Source organism: Rhea pennata, chromosome 2, assembly GCF_028389875.1.
Source record: "Rhea pennata isolate bPtePen1 chromosome 2, bPtePen1.pri, whole genome shotgun sequence".
Classification (NCBI taxonomy): Eukaryota; Metazoa; Chordata; class Aves; order Rheiformes; family Rheidae; genus Rhea; species Rhea pennata.
In genome coordinates, this window is record NC_084664.1 from 27974323 (window position 1) to 28001285 (window position 26963).

The following is a 26963-nucleotide window of genomic DNA, read 5'->3' on the forward strand; positions in this document are numbered from 1 at the left end:
GGCTGGTGGGCTGCCCTCATAAAATGAATTGGTTGACTCAGCACATCTCCAGGAGAAAAGAGACTGTATTGCGACAGCAACAACTGGAGTGTCAGCACCCTTAGAGACAGTCACAGAAGGGCAGAGAAGCACTGCAGCAGGCTGGAGTCTTGCACTAAAGGTGGCTGCTTTCGTTCACATGTGAACCACATCCATTTTGTGGTATGAAGAAGCAACAAAGGCTGTATAGCACCTGTTGTACACAGAGGCGAGATTAATAACCATATCGCTAACCACATGTCTTTCAGATGTATTAAATAGACTTTAAAGATGAAAACAATCAAAGAGCCCCCCAAAAGCCCAAGAATACCAAGAAGTCCAGTATGAATCCTAACAAAAAGTTCAGCACATATTCTCTTTTATGATAGAGACACACTAACTACTGAGGAAAAGTTATTTGGTTATAACTTCATTGCCATTTCCAAACTTTTAACATGGACAGAGCTGTCCTGCAGGTTAATTTTACTTTAATGAAAACATTAACACAGAGAACATGCTTCTGTCTTCATGATTTTCCCCCATCAAAAGATTCATAACAAGCTTCAAGTTTCACTTCTCTGCTGAAAATGCGCTTGCTTGCTCAACCTCTTATCTTCCCCCTGTTCTGGTTGTTTGGGCTCCTGTCACTTTTAAAAGAGAAAACTTTGCTTCTTCACGACTTGCCCATATACTACCCAAATTAGCTCGACCATGATTTCCAACCAAGATTCCTGAGCACATCTATTATCTCTGCTAAACACAGCAAATATCCAAAAAAAACCAGGTTATTTCCAAGAGTAACATCCCTCTCAGCAGTTAAAATTCTGGATCCAAGCTTGCTCACTCCTGTCTTCCCTAGACACCAAGGGGAAATAACAGGAATTTATATACAGAATATTGCACATTTGGCTTACAGAAAACATTTTCAACCTATTTTTCAAGATGCGATTCCTTGAAAATACTTCTACTGGAGCTGTAGATATCCGTAATTTAAGCTTACTGGCAATAACCTTGTATTTCTTTGTTACCTTTTGTGGCCTCCTAAGAAGCGGGTGACGAACTGCCAATGCACATGGAGGTCACAGGTTTGGAAAGCACTAGGCTCTATGAGAGCATAAAAACAAATGTACTGCTTTTGCCATTAAGAAGAATAAAAACCCAGATCACTCCTGCAAAGGTAAACTGAATAGGCTGGCTAACTAAAACAGTATTTTTATTTTCCTTGTGCTTCACAATTGCTGAGATGGTCAGGCGCTGGAGCACACGGCATATGAAGAGGTGAAGGCAGTGGGGTTCGCTCAGCCCGGGGAAGGGCATGCTAAGGGGAAACCTTATTGCTGTGTACAAGTACCTGACAGGAGTGTGCAGGGAAGATGGACGCGCACAGTGGAAGGCCAAGAGGCAATGGACACAAGCTGGAACATAGGCAAGCCCAGAGAGGTGTTAGGAAATGGTTTTTCACCATGAGGGTGGTCAGACACTGGAATGTGCCGCCCAGGAGGGACTGTAGCGTCTTCATCCTCAGAGATACTCAGACCTCAATCACACACAGTCCCCGGGTAACATGACCTCGCTAGCCCTGCTCTGAGCAAGTGTTTGGACCAGATGACACCATGGACTCTTCGAACCTTAACTCTTTTACGGTTCTGTGATCACACCTGGTAATGAACAAAGGATATGCTGAGCCTTCAGTCTGATATTTGTCAAAAGGCAGCTTTAATTAAAAAGTAAAAAAAATCTTCAGTTCTAGATTATTTAGAAAGCTCAGTTGTATTTTCTAGATGCAATAAAACACAACTGTGTAAAAGGATGGAACTTAATAAAGACAGATTTACTTTGCAACTAAAACATGCTTTGTTTTACTTAAGATGCTTTCATGAAAGTATGCCTGGTTACATGACATTTTAGTTACAAGAAAAAACAAAACAAGAAAAACTTGCCAGATTGACAGTATATGTAGAAATGAAATTCTATGAAAATAACATCAAGCAGATCTCAAAAATTGTTTTGAAGAAAGTAAACATGCTGAAAAGTCTTCCTTGCATCCTCTTCTAAAATTGTTATTTTCATACAAAATCCAGTACAAACAACAAAAAACATTACAGATTAAAATTCAGATTTGCATGTGTACTGCTGCCATTGGACTCGTCATATCTAGGCACATGCCAGTTATAAACTAACAAATTACACTGGACAGGTTTAAGCTAACACATCACAAGCTACAAACGGCTTTTCACCACTTTGTACCAGCAATGGAAACCTCATTGAGCATTACCTAATATTGCAATTTATCAAGTGATCAAAGCTTACATTTCAGCAATTTATTTTGATAGCTCAAATTTAGCTTTTCATTGCCTTACATGGTATTGAGCGTGCTAGGCTGGGTATCACTAAACTAGGTGTTGTACAAGAAGAAAAGAATTATAGATCCTGTAAGATCATAACAAGGAACTATAGGAGCAAAGCATAAAATAACTCTTTGTAACAAAAAACAAGAGTTAGCTCAAGAAGTCTGAACCTAATCCTTTAGTGAGAGAATCAGCTGTGGTACTCCTGCAACTATTCTTAGCAGGTTGAAGAAGTATCAGAGCATTAACACTGAGGAAAAACTCTGACGCCTATCACAATAGCTCTATGTGCCTTTTAAACTCTGTTAACGGCTATGTGCTTTTAGAAAGTTTACAAACAAGTATTCAGGCAATTCAAGTATCACAAACAAACAGGAGTGCTTAGTAATATCATTAATTCACATGCTCCTCTAAGAAATGTATACTGTAAGAGAAGTAGAGACCCACAATAACTACTGTATACATGTAAATACAGAGTTTTATTTTGAGACAAAAACAGAGACACCATCCAATTCTGCAGCTGCTATGCCAAACAAACAACAATTTGGGGGTTAGGTTCCCCAATCCCGTTGGTTAGGTTTTTTGTTGTTTTTTAAGGACAGACTTATTCCACAGCATACTCTGATTTCTCAGGGGAGCACAGCATCCATTTTTAAACAGCTTCAAGTTGAAAAAAAATTTTTTTAAATCACACACACACACCCCACAGCTACATTTCAATAAGCACAAGAGAGCAAGAATTTCTGTTTAGTGGGAAATTCTACTTCAAAACAAATCCAAATGAAAATTCTCAAAGTCAAGTTCATCACTGTCTGGCAGCATAGACTTGGGCAAATCCTATCTCTTTTGGTGCCTTTTCCTTCTCCGAGAGCAAAACCAATGTGGGTAACGCTTATTTCCCCTTCAGTGGCACTGTGTGAATCGTATTGGAAAAAGACAGTGCCAGTCCTTAGATACCACTGCTGCATCATTCGAGGCTCAGAACTGTTAGCTTGAGTCATTTCATTTACCCATCTGAAATTAAAGATGGAGTTAAGATGACTTAATTTTAAACACTGACATTTTTACCCAAGCATCTCAACCTTTTTTTTTTTTTTTTTAATGCCATCTAGTAAAGAATTTCAAAGGGCTCTGCTTCTTTAATGAGGCATTAAAATACAGTCCTACGACAAAAAAGCAACTCAACTAAGTCTCTTAAACCCCTGGACTTACATTATCAGCTTTTATGTGCCTGTCAACACTCAACAGTAAGAAGCAATGGTTTGCTCTTTGCCTTGAATTTAAAAGCCAGCTAAACTTCCTCCCACTTTCCTGCTGAGAGCTTTAACTCCTTGCAAACTGTCAAAGCCCCGACACTTCAGCAGCAGATAAATCTACAACATGATGCAATGGCCAGGTGTAGTCTCAGTGAGCCACTGGTCATTCATTTACTACTGACCATTTCACTCACTCCCAGAAGTGATAAACTAGAAACACCTTCCCCTCCACCCCCTCAAGACACTTACACTGCTTGCAGATCAGCTCTTTCGCTTTTAAATAGATGCTAGCTCTGCCACTGTACTATGTACAGCTACCCTCTAGCTTAAAAAGAATTGAAACATTAAAGATTGTAGAGCTGTCTACATACGGCTAAAATGCAATAGAATTTCTAACCTGGAAGCTAAACTGTGGTATTCTTCTCTTCAAACATGCAACAATTGAGTATTAAATACTAAAACTTCTCTAACACAGAACATTTCCCTAAATATCTATATCCTGGATATAGCATCCAATAGAAAAGCTCATTGACACAAAGCCCATTATTATTTTTTTACAAAGGTACCACACACTAAGTGCACCTGTGAAAGAATATGAATTAGATGATTTACATAATAGAAAATACGAAGTTAACAACTGGGAAGCTCTGTATTCTATTCAATATAAGATACAATATTTACACCATTATCTCAGTGTACAAAAAACAATGACTCCAAAAATAAATCATCCTGTATCTTAATGGGAATAAAATCAGATACAGACTTATAAGGGGATCCTTGAGATACTACGCTTAATAGCAGCATAGTGAAAAATGATCCTTTCTCTTTTTTGTTCCTTTCACACTGTAATTTTACTGTATACAAAACCTCTATTTAAGCCTCCTAACCTTGATAAGGACTTGATCCCATTCTCATTGAAGTCAATGGAAAAAGATCTCATTATTAACTTTAAGGAGGCATGATTGAGGCACTGAGGGGCAAAGTTACAGGATAGCACTGTAATAATTAATTTACAAAAATAACTGTATTTCCTCCTAATACAAAAATACGTTTCTTCTTTATGATAGAAATAGAAACTAGCTTTATGTAAAGGCCAGCCATTTTTGCTGAGAATGCACAACAACCAGACAGCTCTCATATCCTTCCCATTCTAGGCTTTTTTTCAGGTAGTAGACATAAATATAGAAGTTACAAATGCATTTATGATTTCAAAGGAAGAGAAATTAAAAAAAAACAAAACAAAACAAACAAACAAACAAACAAAAAAAAAAACCCAGAGGTTCTGCCAACCTCGGCTTCCTCTTTCAAGTATCTTAAATACAGCCTGGCATGGAGTTTCTCTCATCATGAAAAGGACATCAATGGGCTTCAAATGCCACAACATCCTTTGACTCGTGCACTAAGCCAGACCTCGAGGGAAGCCTTTGCCAGCAGCAAAAGTATTAACGAGAATGCCAAGAGTTAAAAAGTTAAGTTGCACTGATTCAGCATTCAGATCAAACAGCCAGAATTCTTCCTAGATTATTAAGGAGTGCTGCAAGCAAGTGGGGGCTCTGACCCAGACAAGAGCCTGCAGATCACAAGCATTCCAGGAACCCTGCTTTGCCCAGGCTGGAACAAACCCGTTGCAAAACACAGGCGCCCTCCTGATGCAAAAGCAAGCTGTCTCTCGTTGCCTCTCTGTCCATACACATGCACAACACTGCTGGGCCCAAAGTACTTCCTTCACCAAGGTTATGGTCAACAGAACTTTTTCCATTTTCAAATCTATTAGCATCCATAGTAATTTTTAAAAAGCTGTTCTAGCAAGTAATATTGTGCACAAAAACATATCTTTTATAAACTTGGGCAACCGAAATACCGAAAAACTAAACATACACACACACACACACACACGAGCAGACAGCAAGTCTTCTCACTAGCCGCAACTACGAATGCAGAGTTTTGTAGCTGGAAGAAGGAATTAAATGCTTCAAGCAATAATAGAAGAGACAGCAAGTCTTCTCACTAGCCGCAACTACGAATGCAGAGTTTTGGAGCTGGAAGAAGGAATTAAATGCTTCAAGCAATAATAATAGGAGATCTTTTCAGTTTAAATGGGAAGGGAAGGGCTTTTTAACTAAGCATTAAGTATGTGTAGGGAATACCAGCAAAAGACAAAGGACATGCAAAATGTATGTTCAGAAAAGACAAAGAATCACTGTCATGCAATTTTCCTTTTATTTAAAACAGTTTAACAACCGATTAATAAAAACAGACATATATAGATAACCATATTCAAATTTAGCAAATTAGAAACAGCCATTTTATTCAGCATAGGTACTTAGGATTAAACCTCCCTCCCCATACACACACACATTTTTTGAAATGCAGTCAGAAGTTATTCAAAACTGCTAATTTGTGAATTGTTCTTCCAGACAGAATGATCCATGTCCCTAGCCAGGTGGCAAACAGTCCTACAGATATCAAAAGCTGTCTCTAGAAACAGAATAGAAACAGTCCCCACAACCATGCTTTAAATTGGTCTCAGCATTTCTCATGATGTCCTCAACACAATTGCCACACCTCCAAAGTACAAATTTTCAGTAGGTCAATAATGGATTTATTACTGAAAAAAAAACTCACAGAAGAAAGTTCTAAGCCTTAAAAGGAAACCAGCTTGAAATCTAGCCAATTTAAACAAAAAATAATTCAAGGTAATTTCAGACTCCACGTTTGCCCAAGTTGTCTGGCAATTTTTTTGCGGTTTTACAATCATTTCCTATAGCTACCTCTCACTGCTGTTCTCAAGACCTGCACAAGCACATTGGGGAAAAGTAAAGGAAAGTAGTGACAAGTTCTCTAGAGAAAACCATGAAAATGACTGAGAGCTTGACTTCATATTGTACACAAAGTAAATGATAAAAAAAAAACTAAATGAGAAAGTTCTTTGGCATAAGGGTAATTCAATTACAAATCACTGTTTTCTATGGTAACAGAAGGTAAAATCAGGTTTGGCCTAAGTATGAATTTTTAAATTAGCAGTGCATATTTATAAACTCAGTCTTACCAAAAGTAACTTCTCCTTTGCCAGTCTTGTCAAACAGCTGAAAGGCCACTATGAACAATGCATCTGGAGCACACAGGACTGACTCAAATGCCACAAATTCTTGAAAGGATATCAGCCTGAAGAGGAAGAAAAAAGCAAGAGCTATGAAACCACTTGCTTGTGGAAAATTAAATACAATCTAACATAGCTTATGCAAAAGAAAGAATACCTCAATCAAACTGTGTATGAAATGTTATCAATAGGGATCAGAACTCACCCTAAAATGCCTTACCATGGACACTGCCCAGGCATTGTCAGCAGGCCTTTACACTGCCAGATGGAAATGACTTTGCACAACACGGAACTGTTCTCCTTAGCAAGTCACAACAGAACAAAATAAGCAAAGCGCCCAGTGTGGCTACTCACCTCAACGATAATGGCTAACTGAACTGCCCTCTGGGTAAGCCTACCTCCCTCCACTGGTAAGAGGCAAGGCCAATAAAGATATGAATAACTTCCTTGGAGACTTAAGACTTTTGGAAAGCAAATTTGTTTAAGATCTACACGCTTCCACTCATTTCAGAAGGAACGGAACAGAATACAGTGTCTGTTTGTTAGGAACTTGTTAGTCATCCATTGCAGCCCTCAAGTGCTGCATGTTGAGTCACAATTTTTCAAGCAATGGTGTGCATGTTCTTCCTCAGCCCAAGAGCACTTTATTCAAATTCATCATTATAGCCACGTCCCCAAAATGCAAGTGCATTAGCAGAGCACAGATAAAAGCATAGGTGCTTTTCCTTAAATTAGTTAGTAAGTAGAAAAACACAACAACTTGGCTTCTTTGCAGTAGATCTAATAGAGCAAAAAGCTTGAGTGGTTCTAATTTCTCCAGGTCACATCCAAGAGTCAAAATGGAGATCACCCTCTTCCTTAAGGAGGCAAAGAGTTGTAGGCAAACCATTCTTCTACTTCTTCTTAAATGACTAGGTTGTATAGTTTAAAATTATCTTCAAATGTGTGGCTGCAGGGCCTGCTGGCAGTCTGGGAGATTTAAGATTGCCCTCTCCCTAGGCTGTTTTACGTCAAAGAAGCCTACATATAGCTTTAATGGTTTCACATAGCAGTAACTGGGGAAGGAAGATTTGATTTGAGTCACACAAAATTCAGTTTAAGAAGTTCTAAGAAACACACACAAAAGAACATTTTTTTTTATTAGAAACTAACTGTACCACTAGGACTTCTACTCAAAATGACCCTGTGGCCAGTTCAGTGAAAAGTTCTACTGAGTATGTAATAACGGTGAAGAAGGAAGAGTTTGAATAAGTTAGAAAAGACAATCAACTCAGCAGGGCCCTTTGCCTTCAGTAATACAGCAATTTTAAGTCACCTTATCTTAAGGGAGCTTTAAATCACCCACAAATGTGCTAGAAGTCAACAGTCAAAGGTCCAGAAGGTTAACACAAGCTGCTTTCTGAGAAGAACATGAAAATATGAGAAGATGAACAAAAGGAGAATATCAAAAAATAAGTATTATGTAGAGAAGACCAAAAGAATTGTTCTACTTTACCTCCATCAAGATATACATACTAAAAGCGAAAGGAAGCACATTTAGAGTTAAAAATATTCTAACAAATAATTAGCTTTGGGAACTTACCACCACAAGATACTAGGCAGGGAGAGAAATACATAAAAATAAGTCTCTTGAGGTATTTTTAATAGTAAACTCACAACTGATGATGTCAGTAAACATATAAGCATCAACTCATCTTTACTAGTAAAAAAGCCAATGACTTGCTGCATAAGCACACATTATCACATGGGCAGTCCATTATGCAGTTTATTATAAATTCCTTGGGAGCACCAGATACTGCCACTGTTAGACACTGAGAAAACTGATACTTCATCTTTAAATGGAAGAAAACTTCACTCTCTCCTAAGCCATAAGTAATTAAAACAGAAAAAAGCAGTATTTCCTTCAAATTTAAATCAATACATCACAATGTATTCAGTTTCATGTTTACTCCCATTTATTGTCACTCTACGACTTACAGGTTATAATAACTCATTATTATCCACAATTGTTACATCCCTGACAACATACACAACATTTAACTGACATAAACCACCAAACGCTTCTGCCCCGAAGTTTATAAAGCCCGAACAGAAAAGAACAAAACAACTTGCAACACGACTCTAGAATAGGACTGTCTAGAGCTAAAAATATGAACTATCTGCCAACAGTTTTTATAAAGCATCTTTTTACATGAAACAAAATTATGTATCCTTACTAACATATCCCAACACATATAGTGACCATAATATGGAAAAGCATTCAGCACCTATCCTAGCAGAATCCTAGCTAGGAGTACACTAAATGTTATTAGACCTGGATTTGATTAGAATTCCACACACTAACACTGCTACAACATTTTATACCAGTATAAGCATTCTTTGTCACCACTTGCAAGTAATAAACCCCCTGATAAATCAGAGACAGATGATTAAAATAACCCATGTCCATTTTTAAAAACAATTATTCATAGTTCTAGGAAGATTAAAAGTGTACAAATTGTGTGGTTCCAGTCAGACTATTAAAGAAGAGACATTAATATCGGCCGTGCCAGCTGAATTCAAATTAACCCAATTTTTACATGTTAATTAAACCAGCTATTTTCTTCTTATTGTATTTTTGCTCCCTAAGTAGACTAGCCTGCTAGTGATTCCCAACAGATCTATTCTTACAACAATGACGTATTCATTTACTTCTATTATGACCATACAATACAGTAACTGAGCAGTAATTTTTCACAGTCAATTACACGTGTGATTCTTAATGCTTAAAGATGCTGAAATAATGTGTACTACATAGCCATATGCTCACTTCTCTATACTGCACAAGGGTAGTTGCCTGGGTAACACATTTTCTCTCTGGTTTAGCATCAGCCTTTTGGGTTTAGCATAACCCTTCACTGAATATCATTAGGTGTCATTAAACAGCACATATTAACATGGACTTCAATATACTACTTAAGAGTTATTTTATCTACTTAAACAAGTGCTCATTTATATTACAAAAGCAGAAAAAAGCCTAGTAATTTTACACTGTGCAAAGAGAGAGATGAAATGTTGACAAAATCATACATCAATCTTAAAGATATCCTACCTAACCAGTCAAAATCTTCCTTCACCTTCATGTCCTCATTAACAGGGGCAACACTGCACAAGAAAGATTGAAATTCTGGTATTTGCAGAATATCCGCACACAAGAGCTACAAGCCAAATACAGCAACTGAGTACAGTATAGCAAGCTTACTATTTACCACCTCTCCTCCTTCCTCCATGCTTTTTCTTTTGGTGCTGATGCCCAAAGGTATCTGGGCACCACACAGATGTAAAGCTTTTCCACCAGAGAAAGTCCACATGTAGCCAAACAAAGGAAAAAAAGCCCTTACGCACTGCAGTAATACATACAAATGCAATGATGAAGAGGTTTCTTCAGAAATCAATGCATATGTTTTTACTGTATCAGCAATTTAAACATGATAACATAATGGGACACAAATTGAAGCTACATCTATTATTTTATGCTGCAACCTAGGTAAACTAAGTATAGTGTAAATTGGTGCATTAGGGGATAAATTTATATACAATAATAATGGAAAATGCTGGCATTTCCAAGTGTTATTTTTGAATAGTTTGTCCTTTCTAAAAATAAAGCATACAGTATTTCTCAGCAAAGTGTTAGTTACTACAGTCCAAACAGAGATGTATAGTAAATACTTACTTAGGCGTTTAAAAGTACAACAAAAGACAGAAAAATATTATGTTACAGGAGGCTGCATGGGAAATGCCTGGACTGCTGCTGCTATGCCTTAATAGAGCCACTGTATTACTGGAAGAGTTTCTGATCCAGCTGAAGACAGCTGAAACATTCTTTCAACTGGAACCAGGAACGGGAAACTTAAGGCCAGAAAATAGGCAAGGCTCTTAAGTCTGTTTCATACAATCTACTGCTATATGAGATAGGTGGATGGAGATACTGATTTCCAGCCCTCTAACTCCAATCTGCTCTACTATTGTCCCACCAGGTTGAATGACTTCTCTGGCAATCAGCAAGAAGAGTGTTTCTTTTTTTTTCTTTTTCTTTTTCCTTTTTTTTTTTTTTTTTTTTTTTTTTTTTAAGGAACTATTTTAAAAAATGCCTCAGAATAAGACAGAATAAAAAAATCTGCCTCTAAAGATCCCTCTGTTCAGTCTTAAGATAAAGATAAATCTCGCTCCCATGGCAACAGATATTCACTGGACACCAAAGTTGGACACCTGAATCTCCCTTTAGGAAGTCACAGCAACAGTATGTTCTGTAGCTATCCTCAAATCCCTAACTCCTGGCAATACAAAAACTGTGTTGGAGCTACAACACAAGAGATGCTGCCCACAGCAACTACAGTGACAGTCCATGCAAAAAAATACCATTATTTGCTTGCACCCTTCTTTTTCCAGTTCAGGTCTCTGAGGAAAAGCATGTAAGAAGAGAATTACCAACACTGTGCCCATTTCATCTGCCTGGTCCACTCTGCATTGCCTACTGCCACAGATTTTATAGATTCTGTTAACTGCTGATAATTTGCTTAGAAACCTCACCTGAACAAGAAAGAAAATGTAACATGAAGTTCATTTCCATGCACATGGTTCACACTGAGGACTTCTGCAACTCAGGGATAGGCAACTCTCTACCACTTTGTTTGTTCTGCTAATGAATAAGGAGATCTTTTGTTGTCTTGCTTCTTTCTACCTGTATGACTTACAGATTTCAGCACCTCCCACTGGCGACACTTGGTATCTGTATGTAACTTCTCATCGAAAACAAAAAAAAGTAAGGTGTTTAAAGAAGTGCTTGGGACAACCCTTGTGATTCTGGGCTCAGACTTTTTTGGTGAATGGTCACACTCACTGATCATGAGGAACATGCTTCTTTAGAAAGGAGCAGGAATCTGAGAGTGAATAAATGCTCTAGAAATAGTGTTGCAGCATTTTCAGAACCCCACTACTTTAAGCCATTAACACTGTAATAAAATTAACTTGTCATTGCCCTTGCAAGCTATCTTCTTTTTTATACTAGAAATAAAGCTGAATTATCAAACAGGCTCTCATGACGTTAAAGCCTATGAACCTCTAAATATTCATATTTAGCATAATAATACAGCATATTAAAAATGAACGTTTGTACTTCATTTTGAAAGTTAGGGGCTCTGAACAAAGACTGCCAAGATGGAGAGAATTCAAAAATTCTCTCCCCCCTCCTCTCCTCCCCCCCCCCCCCCCCCCCAAAAAAAAAGGGTCCATCGACATTCTTAACAGACTTCATTCCAGGAACCAAAAAAGGCTGGTCCAGATAGCCAGTTTATGCATCATCAAAAATTACTTTCAGAACTGTCTCCATCCATTCACATAATAGTATACCAGCTAAACCAGAAGAAAGCCTAAGTATCAGAAGAGACTCTCCAAAGACACATTAGAAACATGGAGTCCCTAGTCAATGCACACTGAGGACTGCAGAAACAGACCTTAATCGTGGTAAAAAGCTGCAATTAGAAGCCTCAATATTACCCTGCAAAACTTCTGCAAGATCACACCAACTTACAAAATCCCGAACTTGTCAGCAAGTTCACATAGACTACAGTTTTACATTTTGCTCCTTCTGACACCAGCCTCTATTCGTGAGGGAGATCCAAATCACAAGGTACGGATTATACACACAATCTTCTTATTATAAAATGGATTTGAAGTCATGTAATGTAGAAAATGCAGTTTTTACAAGCACCAAACCAAGGGAAGAGTGATCAAAATCTGAGAAAGATTTAGCATTTTCAGTAAATGTCATCTGAAGCCACTACTTTCTTGCTACCGTTATGCCAATGTGGCCAATATAACTTTTTACAGGATTCTTTTACCATGGATAACAAACATCACATTAACTTGTCTTCAAGGTTTAAGGTGCTCATCTGCCAGATGTGTGAGGTCAACCGAGCAGAAAATAGGGCACAGAAACCACCACAAAAGTTCAGTTAGATATGTGTCTCTTCACTAGGAAGCCTGCATTCTCTAGTCATGCTTTATTTATCTCACATTTTACTCTGTGCAACTGCTGATATGAGTCATGCTTGAAGTTTTCTGGCTTCTAAAAATGCCACAACTACAGACTTTAAGTCCATAGCTAATTATTCTAAAGTTTCTCTAAAGATACTTTAAAGGCAGAGTTCAAAAAATGCATTCATATGGGTGAAGAGACAGCTTGCCTGGGCAAGTACCAAAAGCAAAAGCTAGGATTTCATTAAAGAAGGGGGGAGGAAGGTGGAGGGGTAGCTAATCTTGCCTATTGGCAAAGTCAGGCTTTCAAATGCAAACCATGTGCAACCAACAATACTCTGTCTTCCCAAGCCTGCAAAGTGGTTCCCTAAATACCTTATTTGCTCCTCCTCCCTCTTGAGGAAAAACAGTGGCAAAAACTTCAGTACTACGGCAAAGCAAACCAGAGATATGTTTTTCTATGATCTTTTCCTATATCATCTTAACCTATTTTAAATTGCTATTTGTATGTGTATCTGTGACAAATATATGAAGTAAACAGGGACTGAAAGACTCAGGGAGGGAAAGGAAAGCAGGGGGTAGGGAAGCCAGCCAACAAACATGAAAGGTTCAATGGATTAAAAATATATAGTGGACTAAGTATAGCTTGCTCAGCTACATACTACAACACACTGTTATTACTGATTTCACTTCAAAGATACTGAGTTCCTTTATGTAGTGACCGGGGGGGGGGGGGGGGAAGATAGATAACTCTTGGGGACCTAGATTGTTCTGGAAAGAATGGTTTTGTATTTTCTAAATGAACAAAAATGAAAAAAAAAATTACACTTACCCATCTTTGGTCTGATCAACCACACCTGCAAGGAGCTGTACAGTGCTCGCATTAGGCAAGCCATCTCCAATTATCTTCAGGTACCGTGTGACAAAGTCATTAGGAGACATAAAGAATTCTCCATTCTTCTCCACACTTGCATACTGTTAAATAAATAAAATATTTAGTGCTTCAGACTCATCCTTCTCTAGGCTACCCACTGTTTCTAATCAGGACTAGATTTAATAGTATAGCAGTAAGACAGTTACTGCTCTGAAGAACCTATAACCTACATTGAATCAGGACTGAGTTCATGGGAAGTAATGGAACAGCTGAAGGCTTGGCTTCCCAGACAAAAGAGCTACAGATTTATGACTATTTGTTCATCATGTCAACCATTTCTCCATATTTGGACTAGAAATGGTTCATGTTCAAACATGGAATGTTTTTTTCCAAGTAGAACACTAAGCATGCACGCATTTGCAAACAGGTATATGACGTTTTAGGCCCACTGAAAACTATATCAAGTAGGAGATACACTAGCGTATTTTATTTAGCTAAAATGACACCTTTGTGTAGCCAATGTATTTCAACAAAAAAGGGTGGGTTTGCTCCTGAGAAATGACTTTGTTGTGCTAATGGAGTACGTCATCCCACAAGAGTGTCCACCTGAGGGTGTTTTTTTTGGAGCAACTGCACAACAGCAAATTCAGCCATAGCTAGTTCTTAAGTAAAGAAGAACCTACAGATTTTCTTCCTTGGTTAAAAGGCTCTGAAACAAGACCAGTGAGAAGTGATTTGTGGGGGGGGGGGGGGGAGGAGGAAGAGGAAGCAAGAACATGGACATGGCAATTTAGCACATTTAAAACAAGAAGAGTGATCTGAGATCTTACCAAGCACCTCTGGTATTCATTGCTCCTTCTTTATGCCAGTTACTATTCTGAATACCACTCCAAAACCAGCACTCAATATACGCAAGATTATTTGCTCTATAGGAGGCCACAAGTAAAAAGTTTCATGTATCTTTTGACATTAAAAATACATAAGATAATACATAAATAAAATTGCCTTTGTTACCATCCTTATCCTAATTCTTCAGTCATCTCTCAAATTTAAAAGCCCTGATTTTCTGTAGAAAGGTAAACTTGAAATCAACTCTAAAAATGTTTCTTGGTAGGGAGGGAGGCTGGAGGAGATGATAAAGACAATAGTTAAGAGAACAAAAATCCTAAGCAACATTTACAGCACCATGTGTTAGCTTTAAGTGAAATGGGTCTGCCTCAGGATAACAAACATGCATTGAGAACAGAAAATCAACTTGTTTTATTTATTTATTTATTTAAAGATGGGATGATAAAACATTGCTGCTGCTTCCCATATGGCATTATCCACACTGAAGTAATAAATAAATTAGATGCCTACTGAAGAACACCACAAAATAGCAAAGACGTGTTTTGTTTTATATTGCTATGCCTCTGCTAAGGGAAGAAAACTGCCAGTTTTCATCTGAGAGTCATACTAGTGCCTGCCGAGTACTGTTACACCTGCTGTAGGCATATAACTCTCAGAAGGATGCCAAAGTGTAACAGTAAGTAGACTATTTTCTTCTAGTGCTATATAAATACAGTCTTCAGGTATAGCAATATCTTCAAGGAATAAGGCTTCAGAGAAGCAAGCCCAAACAAAAAACATAACTTGCTTTGGCATCTATATTGGTTAGCATTTAAGGATTCATGATTCAATAGATACTCCTCATAAAGCAAGCCTTCTAGTTGATACACCACAAAGAATTTTCAGTTGTATACTTCCGTAAGAACTAGCAGATCAATTCATTTCAATGTAATCATTTGCAGGGAGACAGAATCTTTCAGAATCCCAGCCTCAAAAACTTTTAACACAGCCACTATTGAGAAACAGATCAAATAAGTCAGACAGCTTCTATATTTCATTTTTTTCTTCCAGGCTAACCCCCTGCTAGGGCACTCAATAACAGAAAACAACATAAGGTTTCAGTGTCCCCCTGTTTCTTGTCATTGTGATTTACTCAAGTGTATTTGAAATCCAATCACGTACACTATACTACATATAGAAAACGACCTTGGAAAATGTCAGCTTGATCACTTTGACTAAAATCTAATATCTTAGGGGTTATGGTAGAAGACTTAGAAAAAGTAGAGTTAGTCTTAGAAATTATCATAACAAAAAGGGAAAAACATCAATTCTATTGGTTTTGGAAAAGGGACATTAAAAAATATGGTTCTTTACAACTGTATTTTTCCCCACTTTGGCAATTATACCCACAGAGAATTTGATATTATACAATAGTACTTAATGGCTTTTTGGTAACTTATTTCCATACATTTTAGATACTTAAATATTAACCAGTTCAGCCTCATTTTAAATAAGATTTGCAAACACTTTATTGTGGTTTTGATGTAATAAAAATTCTGAAAGTTGACTATAATGAACTGTATTTAAACTAACAGCCTCATATTTATTTCTACACAGTGAATGTCATTCCTACTCGGAAATGGTATTTTTTAACTCTTAAATCGAGTTTAAAAAATGGCTGTCAAGCTATTTTACAAAAGAAGATTGCACAATCTGCAGAAACAACTGTATTGACCTCACCAATTAAAATCATCTTAAATTCAATTCAATTCAATTAAGATCAGTTTAATTAACACTCTGGCCATAGCTTGCTTGCAGCGCACAAAACAACATGCCATCGTCATGCATTCTCTGTCCTTTCTCAGGGAGTTGCATAGCAATTTCTGTATTACACTGAACAAAATGTTGAGATCATATTTCATTCTTCTAATTATCGAGATCTCTTCTTTTCAATGGTGGGGGTAGCAGAAAAGGTAAGAAAATGGGGCAGGAGGCACTATTCAGTGAGCTCAGCTCTGACATTTCATAGGAGCAGAAAGCTAACGGAGGTAAAATCTTCAGAAACACAGACACGAAACAAGTTTCACAGTATTCTCAACAAACCTACCAATCCACCCACAACTGAACTCCTCATTCTCCAGAAGGGACCAGACTTCTTAATGCATTCATCTCCTTCCCCAATGCTACCATCTCACCGAGTCAGCAGTCTATTCCCCATCTGCCTTCTCTGCTGTCTTTGTCTTGCTCTTCAAAAATTTTCCTATGAAAATCCCATTCTTTTTCATGGGACTTTTGCCTCTCCTTATAAATATCAGCTCCAGGATTTAGTAAGTTAAATCTTAATTTTCCCAATTGAAAATTCAATTTCAGAGGTATAAAAACGAATAATATATGATAAAACTATAAATACTGATATATTCACAGTGGCACCTACATATATTTTTAATAAAAGATCTTAAGGTCAATGGAAAAATATGACCAGAAACTCATAGAGACTGGGGTGTAACATTAGAGAGACAGAAAGTAGAAGAAGGAACTTGGAAAGGTAATAGCTCTCTCAGTCACTCAGCCCCTTCATAAAAATAATTAAGATTCAGGAAGTCACTGTAGCACCTACCTCATTTACATTTATTCTCCAGCCTCATCAATTTCTGTACACATTTTTTATTCCAAACTTCTACACTACTACAGACAGTGTACTAATCCTTTACATTTAGGAAATGGATCACCATATTCCAGCAAAACATTACAATACACTGATCTTCCTCTATGCAAGCAAGTACAGGAGTCATTTTATTGTTTATGACAGTACTTCTAGAGCAGGACAACACAGAAGTATTGTGAAACTAAAACGTGGCCATCATTTCATATAGTGATCTTCTGAACACTTCTACAGAGCTATAAAAACACTGATAACACTGGCAGGAACGAAGCAAGGATAGAAGAAGGAAGTTTACCAAATGGTCTAACAGCAAGGTGTCTACACTAACATTTTACCATGTGTAGGAACAATATTGAAACTCCCACCCCATTCTCTGAACAATGCAGTTTTTTTTTTCTGAGATAGTAATACTTCTTCTGATGCAATACAATAATCACTCAGGAATGTATCTGACTTCTTGGTGAGCATTGTTCAATTCTGATAGTGGTATTTAAGTCTAACATGGTAATAATACAGTGAATGATTAATGGTTGGAAAAACTATCAAGAGTTGTATGCTGCAATAAAGGAGCAAAAGATATGAAAAAATTAAGCTGAAAGAGTAAAATATTTACTTTATACATACCTTCAAAAATATTGTTTTCAGCTCAGCTGGATCAGCTCTCTTGGTTAGAGCCACCTACAAGTAAATACAATTACATTAATATGCATAATCTACACAAAAGATGTCGAAGTATCATTTAAAAGAAGAATTCAAACAACAGAATGAATGGTGAAAATAAATGTTCGCCTTAGATAAATTAGTACTGCTTTAGATGGTTGTGCTTACTGATTTTACATTTACACTTATTCAACATTTTTGTTACAACCGCTTCACTTACACAACTCTGCAATTCTTAAACAAGCACACATTAACAAGTCATGTTAATTCAGCTATCAAATTTCTTCAACATACCTCTCTGCTTGGGTTCAATATTACATCATCTTTACTATACAGATTTTCCTGCTTTTAGCATCTTTTATCTAAGGATTTCAGAGTATCATATGTACCTCTCAACTGAGAGGTGGCAAAAGTAAAAGCTCAGATTTACCAAGCTGTCCAAGAAAGCAATTCAGTAAGATACTGAGTTCCAATATAATTATTTGGTTTACTTCTACCTCCTACTTCCATCATTTTAAATTATTTAAACTTACAATTTAAGCTTTTTTGACACTGTCAACTCCAAAGCACAGTATCTAAATTTTTCTGCAAATCAGACAACTAGCCAGTGACAGCTAAAATCTAAGTCGCATTAATCACCACAAACCCAAAATGACTAAACCGAAAACTTTTTTAAAAAACATTAGATTAAAAAAAAAATTCTATATCCACTATGGAATTAGGCTTGTCATTTCTCTCCTCCTTAACATACCATGCCATCCATTTGCTGTTTCTGGCAATGAGTGGATTCATCCTCTCCATTTGTGCCTGCTATAATTTCCCACTCCTCTTTCAAAATACTCTGATAAGATCTTGCTTATTGCCATAATAACCATCATCTGATAGTTGATGCAGCACACTAACCTATTTCTAATCCAAAAAAATTACTTTGTAAGCATATCTAATTTTCAAAAAAAAAAAAAAAAAAAAAGAAAGAAAAAAGGAAGAAGAAAAGTCACATCTCTAATGGGGAAAAACACACAAAGGGCAAGACATAAAATCTTATCCTCATATACGAATTAAACATTAGAAACTTTATCAAGAATGTATGACTGCCTTCCTTCTTGACTCTCCGGAGCAATGGTAAACTGTAACAATGAACATACCACCTAGACTGCAAATGCAATTCCAGCAGCACACGAGACTACTGCAGAAAATGGTAGTGGTGGGGGAAGTCTGTGCAACAGAATTATATCCTCACTCACACATTCAGTTAAGAACCATCAGTAATTTTTCCTCTCTTTAAATGGGTCATTTAAAAATAAAAGAAAAATCTGACGATATTTTATGACAAGTGTATGAAAAGGGCTTCTTATAATAAAATTTTACGAGTTATTTTAAAACAAAAAAAAAAAAACACCTGACGGTGTGTTATGCTGGGCCTCAACAACAAGAGTCCGCAGCCGGAGTTCCGATTCTGTGTTTGCACAGAAATCTGTGTGGAGGCAGTTGCAAAAATCAAAGTGTAATTGTGAGGCTGAGAATCTAAAAATGCGTATTTTCTAAAGTACATGCTGCCCTGAATGTAATCATCTTGTAGTAAGCAGAGATTTATTTTAGCTCCCTCTGCAAGAATCTGGCACTCCAGAGCAATCGGGAGCATCGGGGCAGGGAGCTGGGGGGAACAACTTTCCTATACTGCTGCAACAAGTACAGGTAAACTAAAAACATTTCAAATAAACTGTATCAACTAAAAATACAATCAGTATCGTATTTCATCTGTCATTAAATTTAAATTTTACACTACCCTAGAAATCTAAGCATAAAGAAACTGAGGCTGAAAAGAACAAAGGAAAAGAGCACATGTTGATATCCCTACTTCAGCCTCTATTGCTTTGGTTTCACTCAAACTAGCAGTTTTGGGAAACCCAACACAAAATGCGCGCAAGCCCATCTGCCATTTTGCTGCCTTCTTTGGATTATGTTTTGTCACAGCAAGTTTCTTTCAAACCATGCCGAAAGACAGGCTGAAGTTGGTCAGGGCAGTATCTCAGAGGCACTGCAGACCTGCAGTCCAAGCAGTAGTCGTAGACCATGATCTCCTCCATTTCATGCAGTCTATTGCCACATTTTTCTATATCCTGGGGAACAGGAGAGGAAAGGCATGACTAGCACTGGGTAACAGGCTCACTAAGGTATCAACCTCCATTTGAAAGGTCTGTTAGAGCCCAAGCAAGGAAAAGGTCCTCTATTATATTATGTTACAGCTTCAGAAGGACTGATGCAAATGCAGCCATATCAGTGCTAAGGAGAGAAATATTTAATTTAGTTTTTCATCCATTCCCAGCTGTGGACAAAGCTCAAGCTGCACGCAGAGACATAACTAGAACTGTTCCTGACGACAGATCTCACTAGCAGATTCCACTTCTGGAAATGGCCAAAATAATGGTTTCAGTACTATTATCAAAATTATTCTCAGTTATATTAACAGTTGAAAGTGGGCTAAGTAACCTGATGCCAGCAAGCCAACAGCTAGCATGCCTGATATAAACTGACCCACAGATACCATGTGCTTTTCCTTTGGTACACTCAGATCATGTTTACTGACATTCATATAAATGGTCCTAGGTGGCATCATTTGTAACTGGAAAAAGTTCCTCATTTTATCTATTTTCTCTCCATAAAGACAAAAGCCAATCTGAAATAAAACAAACTATGAGTTGTAACTGTGCGAGAAGGCACTTGATAAAGTAGATCTGCAAGGTAAAATGTTTGTTACTGCTCTTTACAAAGAGAAGCTTTGTAAAAAATGTTAACACTGAATAAAAAAGTTATTAAGTAAGGTTTAACGAAGAAAGCTCTCCAGCATCAAACACGTATTTTTTAAAACCAGAAGAGAACATGGAATATAAGCTTCAAGGAAGAAACTAAACTTGTAATAACATCAGCACATACCGGAGGACATATTGGAGGAAAAAACAAAATAACACACAGAAAACGTCAAAGGGGATTTTCATTCCTAGAGAAAGATACTTTAAAAGTTTTAGTCAACATCAGCTATGTGTATTTGTGCTTTAGATTGTATATGAAGCCAGCACGATGCACTTCAGGCAATACAAGTAGCGAATTTAAAAAAAAACTAATCCCTTCCATTAGCAATGATGTTCAGCAAAAGGGACACCAAGGGTGCACAGAGAAAAGGAAAGCTCTTTCAGCGAAGGACAACGTAGGTTGATTTGCATGCTGGAGCTGTTCCTATCCTTAGCATCTCTGGCACCTTGATCTTTATTTCAGTACATTTTCTCCAGCTGAGCTCTTTCCTCCTTGTTGACTGGTGCCCTGCCAATTTACATTGATATGCATTTTCAGTCTCACTTCCACCCTCAACAAGAAATGAAAACAGACCTTTCCCAGGAAAACGCAGCTGTATAACACAAACCAGAATCCACTGGCAATCAAATAATATATTTAGTTTCCAATCAATTCTATTAATATATTTGTCATGCATAACACAGAAGGAAAAAATTGCCAGATGTTACGTGAAATCAAAAAATACAAGAGGACTAGTAAAGTAGTGTCTGTGTGCCACATAGGAAAGAAGACAGAAGAAGAGAATAAGCACTAGAGAAACAGGACAGCAGGAAAATTAGAATTAATAACAATATAGCATTAACCTACATGGTAAATACAAAATGTCTGAAATTCCTATTGTTATGGTGAAGATCATTTTAGTAGCCACAATTTGGATGGAGTAGAAAGTGATGGGGATCCAAGAACATTTGGTTATCGCCACCGGATTCCTGAAAGTTTATTGGGACAGCAGCAAGTCCAAGAAAGATGAAGAGACAAACTTCTGAAATGCTGTTTCTTCCTCACAGCTTAACTGAAATGCAGTTCAAGTGTGAAGATGAAAGTTGATGGAAGGAAGATGTCTCCCCCTATCTCACTGTCATTAAAATTCCTGGCTTCAAAGAGGTAAAATGCTTGAGAACTGCCCTCCTCCAAGCACAGTTCTGTCAGATCTGCCTCGCTGTGCCTCGCTCACTATCTATTTAATTTTCGGGAACACTACCTAGAAGCACATACACAGAGAAGATGCTTGAAATAAGAAGCCCAGTAAATGATCAAAGCTCTAGTACCTTCACATTGAAATTAAGAGCATTTTTAAAAGCCCTTCCATTCTTAAACCTTACCAAAGAACACAGTGTATTCTTCACCACTAAAAGACCTCAAGTCAAGATTGAAACCTTATGTCTTCTACAGGTATTCTTTAATTTCATCATAAGTTATCGATTCTACCCATAATATCGAAATGCATGTGGCCCAGTTTATATAACAGGTCTGATTGGATGATCATAGTGTTTCCTTCTGGCTAAAAATATACATACCCTTTCAAAATATGTGACTCAAAAGGAGATCAAGCCAGGGTTTGACCTTGCACTTCTGTTTAAATGACTGATGCATAGGAAGAGAGTTAAAATGCAGTTACAAAGTTTGAATTCACATCAGACATCTATTAATACTGCATGAGTAAAATCACACTCAAGTTTGCATTTTAAATACAAGTAATTTGCTTACACAGCCGAGAAGTACATTTCTTACCTAATTACACTAATATTAATACTTGTAAATTGCAAAGGTGGTCTGTAACAACATCTGTCCAGGTGACCATCTCCTATTTCAGCTGCCCAGTCACTTTTAATTACTTCTAATTAGCACTTTTTAGTCATTTCAGCTCAGCATGCACCCAGTATTTTTATTGTTATTCTTTCTGTATTGTCAAAACCTAGGTAAAAGAACTTAATTGTGATCTGAAATGGTGAAGTGACCTAGACACAACTCACCACTACTGGCACGTTTACAAGCAAGACAAAGATGAGCTCACTAAATAGGAATTGGATCACTGCAAGGAAACTGTATAGAAGGTAGATCAGAAAGACACTCTTAGCAGACCTTCTAAGATATATGCTATTCCTATGAAAATATCAGATGCCATTTGCTGCTTCCTATCCAAAGGATGAGGGTAAGTACTATAAGAGAAACTGGTAACTACTAAATAGATACTCATATTGCATTCAGTCTGACCAGTAAGAACACAGTTTCCTTAATAATCAGCAACCTTAAGATAAAAACATTCATTTTCTAAAATCTGTTTTCATCTTCAGACTTCAACATGTTGGGCTTACAACTGCATTTTGCAAAGGTGGAAGCCTACCAACTTAAGTAGCAGTTACTGCTTTCCTTTGGCTGAAAACATACAAGGCTGACTATCAAGGTTAGAAAAAAGAAACATTATTAACACTAATCAACATCATCTGGATTATACAGGTTGATTCAGTATGCAGAGTTACAGAATAAACACTACTGAAACCAGACAGCTGTGCTGAGCCTATCCCACATTGCGGCAAAGCAGAAGAAAACTTGCTAGCAGATGGAGACAGTAAATCTCAAGCAAAACTATTTTCATCTGTCTTCAATCTGTCAAAATTACAAAGCTCTGGACAATTCCCAGTCCAGCTTCTGCACCATGAGAAGTGGAAGCCTCACTTCCCCCAAGTGCATCAAAGCTAACAGATCTACTTTATTGGGCAATTACATGCTAGCTTTGATCCTACTCTCAAAGTCTCAAAGCAAATGTAGCTGGCTTGTTCATAAGATGTATTCTTGTATATGGAGATTTCCGAAAGGCCATAGCATTTTTCCATGCAAACTGATCAGGGGACCAAGACACAGTTATACAGTCAATTACATATGAACTGGAAAATGTTTGTGTCATTCCGCAAACACATTGTTTTCCAATTTGTCCAATGCTTCCAAGTAGGTGCAGATACAAAGATGAGGTAGTATAAGGAAAAATATTCCAAGAATATCAAAACAATGAGCTATGTAAGACAACTTTTAGACCATGTACTCCTACTATTTTCCTACTTAAAGACCTGAAAACAGAAGGATCATAAAATACTAATCCAATACTAAGGTAAAAATAGCTAGAGATCATTGCTCAGCAGAACTGTTTAACAAAAGGAAAAAGAATCATATTGTGATCAGTACTGTCCATTCCAAAAATTAAGCGTGTGTCAGAAAATGCAGCTAGGAGCAAACTTAGCTTAGTTTGGTAGTCAGGCTCTGGACTAGGAAAAGGATGTGACAACTGTTCACAAAAAGAGTTTGCTTCCTACAACACAATATGAAGAACACAGGAGAAACAGAAAATGAAAACCAACTCCTTGTTAAAAGCAGAAACAGCTCTTTTATGTCATTGCAAAAAAACAAATCTCTGCTCTCCAGTCAGTCTCCACCAAACTGTTGTACAGGGCTACAATACAATACATGAAATCAGACCATTCTCTTCTTCAAAGAAATATTCTTTATTCTCTCACAGCTTCTCTGCAATGCATTCTTACCCAAATAATCTTCACTATCGTGATCCACAAGAACACAAAAGGATGATACCTTCTGCTTTCCATTAGCATTAGCGAGTTTGCTAAGGCCATTACTGTTGACATATCCCAAAGTATCTTAGCAAACTACAGCTCACCACTCACTGGAAGAAACACATTAATAGTACGTAGTAGGTATTAGGGATTCTTCAATCAAAAACAGTTAATATACAACTAAACAGCTAATGAGAATGGTCAAATCAGACTTTCATCAACCTACAGGTATTTCTCAAGAATACTCCCTTCTGCTCACCAGAGAGTTAGGAGAGATGCTAACTCTATTATAATTCTGCTCTCCCTTTTTCCTCCTTACACTTTTCAGAAATGAAGAATAGCTAAGTATTATGAATCAACCTGCTAAAACATATTTGGTGGCATCCTCACTCCAGTTCATCGACTCACCTTTTTGATTTTCCCAGGGCTTGTACAGTTATAATAGTACTACCATATACCCAGTACATCAGCCAAAACTCTAGCCCCCTGCCTCACGTCCATCTTCAAAAAGCAGTCACCCCAGTACTAGCAATTCATTTTCCAGAGCTAAAGCTAAGGTTTACATCTATCAAGGTAACAGTTTTCTCACTCAAAGAAGCAAAGGGTAGAAAACGTCTACAGTTTAACAGCAAGATCAAAAGTAACTCCTGGAGGAAGCAAGAACAATAGATACCAGTATCAGTGAAAAATCATTAGGGAAAAGTGATGGAGCATTACATCAGCATAAATTTTATCTGACACCTGATGTTGTTGCTGTAAAATGCATATTTGGAGCAGGACTAATCAACAGGCAAGCCACAACTAGGACAGAAGGCCACATAACACCATTGTTCTAATGAGGTGGTACCTTCAGGAGGCATCTCACCACCATGCAGAGCACTAGTGAGGTCTAGGAGAGCTGTCACAGGCTGCAACCCACGAACTACCAATGAGCCTCTCCAAGGTCCTAATGCTCAACGTTCATGAAAACTCACTGGTCAACGGGGACAGTCCCTCCTACTTTCATCTGGCTCCTAGCTCCAGTTCCCAAACACCCAGGTGCTCACTGTGCCCCCCGGTTTGGCACAAAGCAGCTTTTACAGTCTAAATTATCAGCTGCTTCTATCAAGAACAATCACAGTTAAAGATTCGGAGTGGGGTGAAGGAAACCAAACAAACCCCATACACAGTGCTGCATGACCCAGGAACTTTCCAAAGTCCTGTGCTCTGTCTGACACCATGCAACACAAATGGCATCCTAAAAACGTCCTCCCATACTTCATCTTCCCCTTCATAAAGCATGGAACCAAGGCCAAAAACAGCAGCAGCAACATACACTCTGAACACCATTACAAAATTTTTCTCCATGATTTTCTGTTCAGAATGTCAATGTAATGTAATTTAAACCACGACACTAAGTCCTAGTAAGTAAGTAGGATAGTTTGTAGCAATAACTGCTGACCTGCTGGCATTCAAAGGAATGGACAGTGCTTTACAGCAGAGTATCACAACAGATTGATCTGCATTTAGTTAACTAGTAATTCTATAGTTACAAGAAAATAAAAAACACTATATGGATGTGCAACAAGTGCAAAGATTACGAGAAGGCCAACATCAAAGTGCTGCTGTTAGCTGTGACATCAAGCTTGCGAATAAACAAGTGAAAGAAATGAGCTGGAGAAAAGTTCCTATATATTACATGTCCCCCTAACAATTGTGTGACAAGAACTATGTAGGAATAACTGACAGGTAAATGTATTTTGTTTCAGTGTTGTGTTTTCTTCTTTGATTGAATGCAAAAGTTCACTTTTCGAGATCCTATTTATAATCAGACCCATCTATTCAAGTCTATTCAGAACACTACACCTCAGTAGCTTGGAGAACTGGGAAGGATGTGGGAGTGGGCATGAATCCCTACATACGCAGGGATCCAATTCTACAATCTTAAAAGAACAAAAAAGACAACTGCATAAAGCAGACAGCATCACACATACAGAACAAACTTATTAAAAGCTACAAATAGTGGGGGAGACAGAAAATCTCAAGTCCTGCAGTCAGGAACCTTTCCTCACAGCCAGCAGATACAAGAGCAGCACCAGTCCAGCAGAGTGTCAGGACGCAAGTAAGAGCACTGTGCTCTTTCCTTTTTTCCTCTTCTTTTTTTTTTAAATCTGTACAGCATCCAGCACAGTGGTGTACTGGGCCATAGTCAGCATGTCTATGCTCTATAACAACCCAAAGACAGCACATGAAATACCCACCTTTCCCACAGATAAGTATGCTAGTAAACCTCCATCCATCAAAAATCTGGATCTTTAATCGCAAAATACACCTGTGTTCATTACAGATTGTCACCTGCAATCTCAGAATACAAATGCTAAAATCTAAGTGTGCAAATATGCTCTCTTTTGCCTGCATGTAACAGATGTAGGGAACTGAATTTGCCACCCTTTGTCCAAACTCCCACCACGTGGATTTCAGTTTTAAATTATTAGGTAATCTCCCTAAAGATGTGGCAATTACAAAGAAAAGGCAGTTATTTTCTTTTACAGTTCTTACCTTCAGTATTAATAATACCCAAATTCTTGGTGCTTAAATATTAGCAGATTACACAGTGGCTACAAGCTACTGTAGCATGTTACCTTCATCCTTGATAAGGGCCTGAAGAGAAGGTTGAAGCTATCACAGAGGGTACTTGGAAATAATTTGCAGTTTCAAGTGGGAATATAAAATAATCCAACAAAGATCTAAGTCAGTTATATAAGGCAGTTACTGAAATAATAAAGGCCGATTTGTCAATGACTTGCCAC

The 26963-nt window shown here is 37.6% G+C and overlaps 1 protein-coding gene across 3 annotated transcripts in view; it reads right to left on the reverse strand.

Annotated features, from left to right (window-relative positions):
* SLC25A13 (solute carrier family 25 member 13) overlaps positions 1–26963 on the reverse strand; it is a 101983-nt gene that overhangs the window by 60044 nt on the left and 14976 nt on the right. For all 3 annotated transcript variants that reach the window (XM_062569151.1, XM_062569150.1, XM_062569153.1), the window contains 3 exons: positions 17726–17779; positions 13570–13712; positions 6672–6787 (listed from right to left, as the gene is read on the reverse strand). In XM_062569151.1, coding sequence (XP_062425135.1) covers positions 6672–6787; positions 13570–13679 — 226 coding nt within the window. In that variant the 5' untranslated portion in view covers positions 13680–13712; positions 17726–17779. The remainder of the gene's footprint in view (positions 1–6671; positions 6788–13569; positions 13713–17725; positions 17780–26963) is intronic.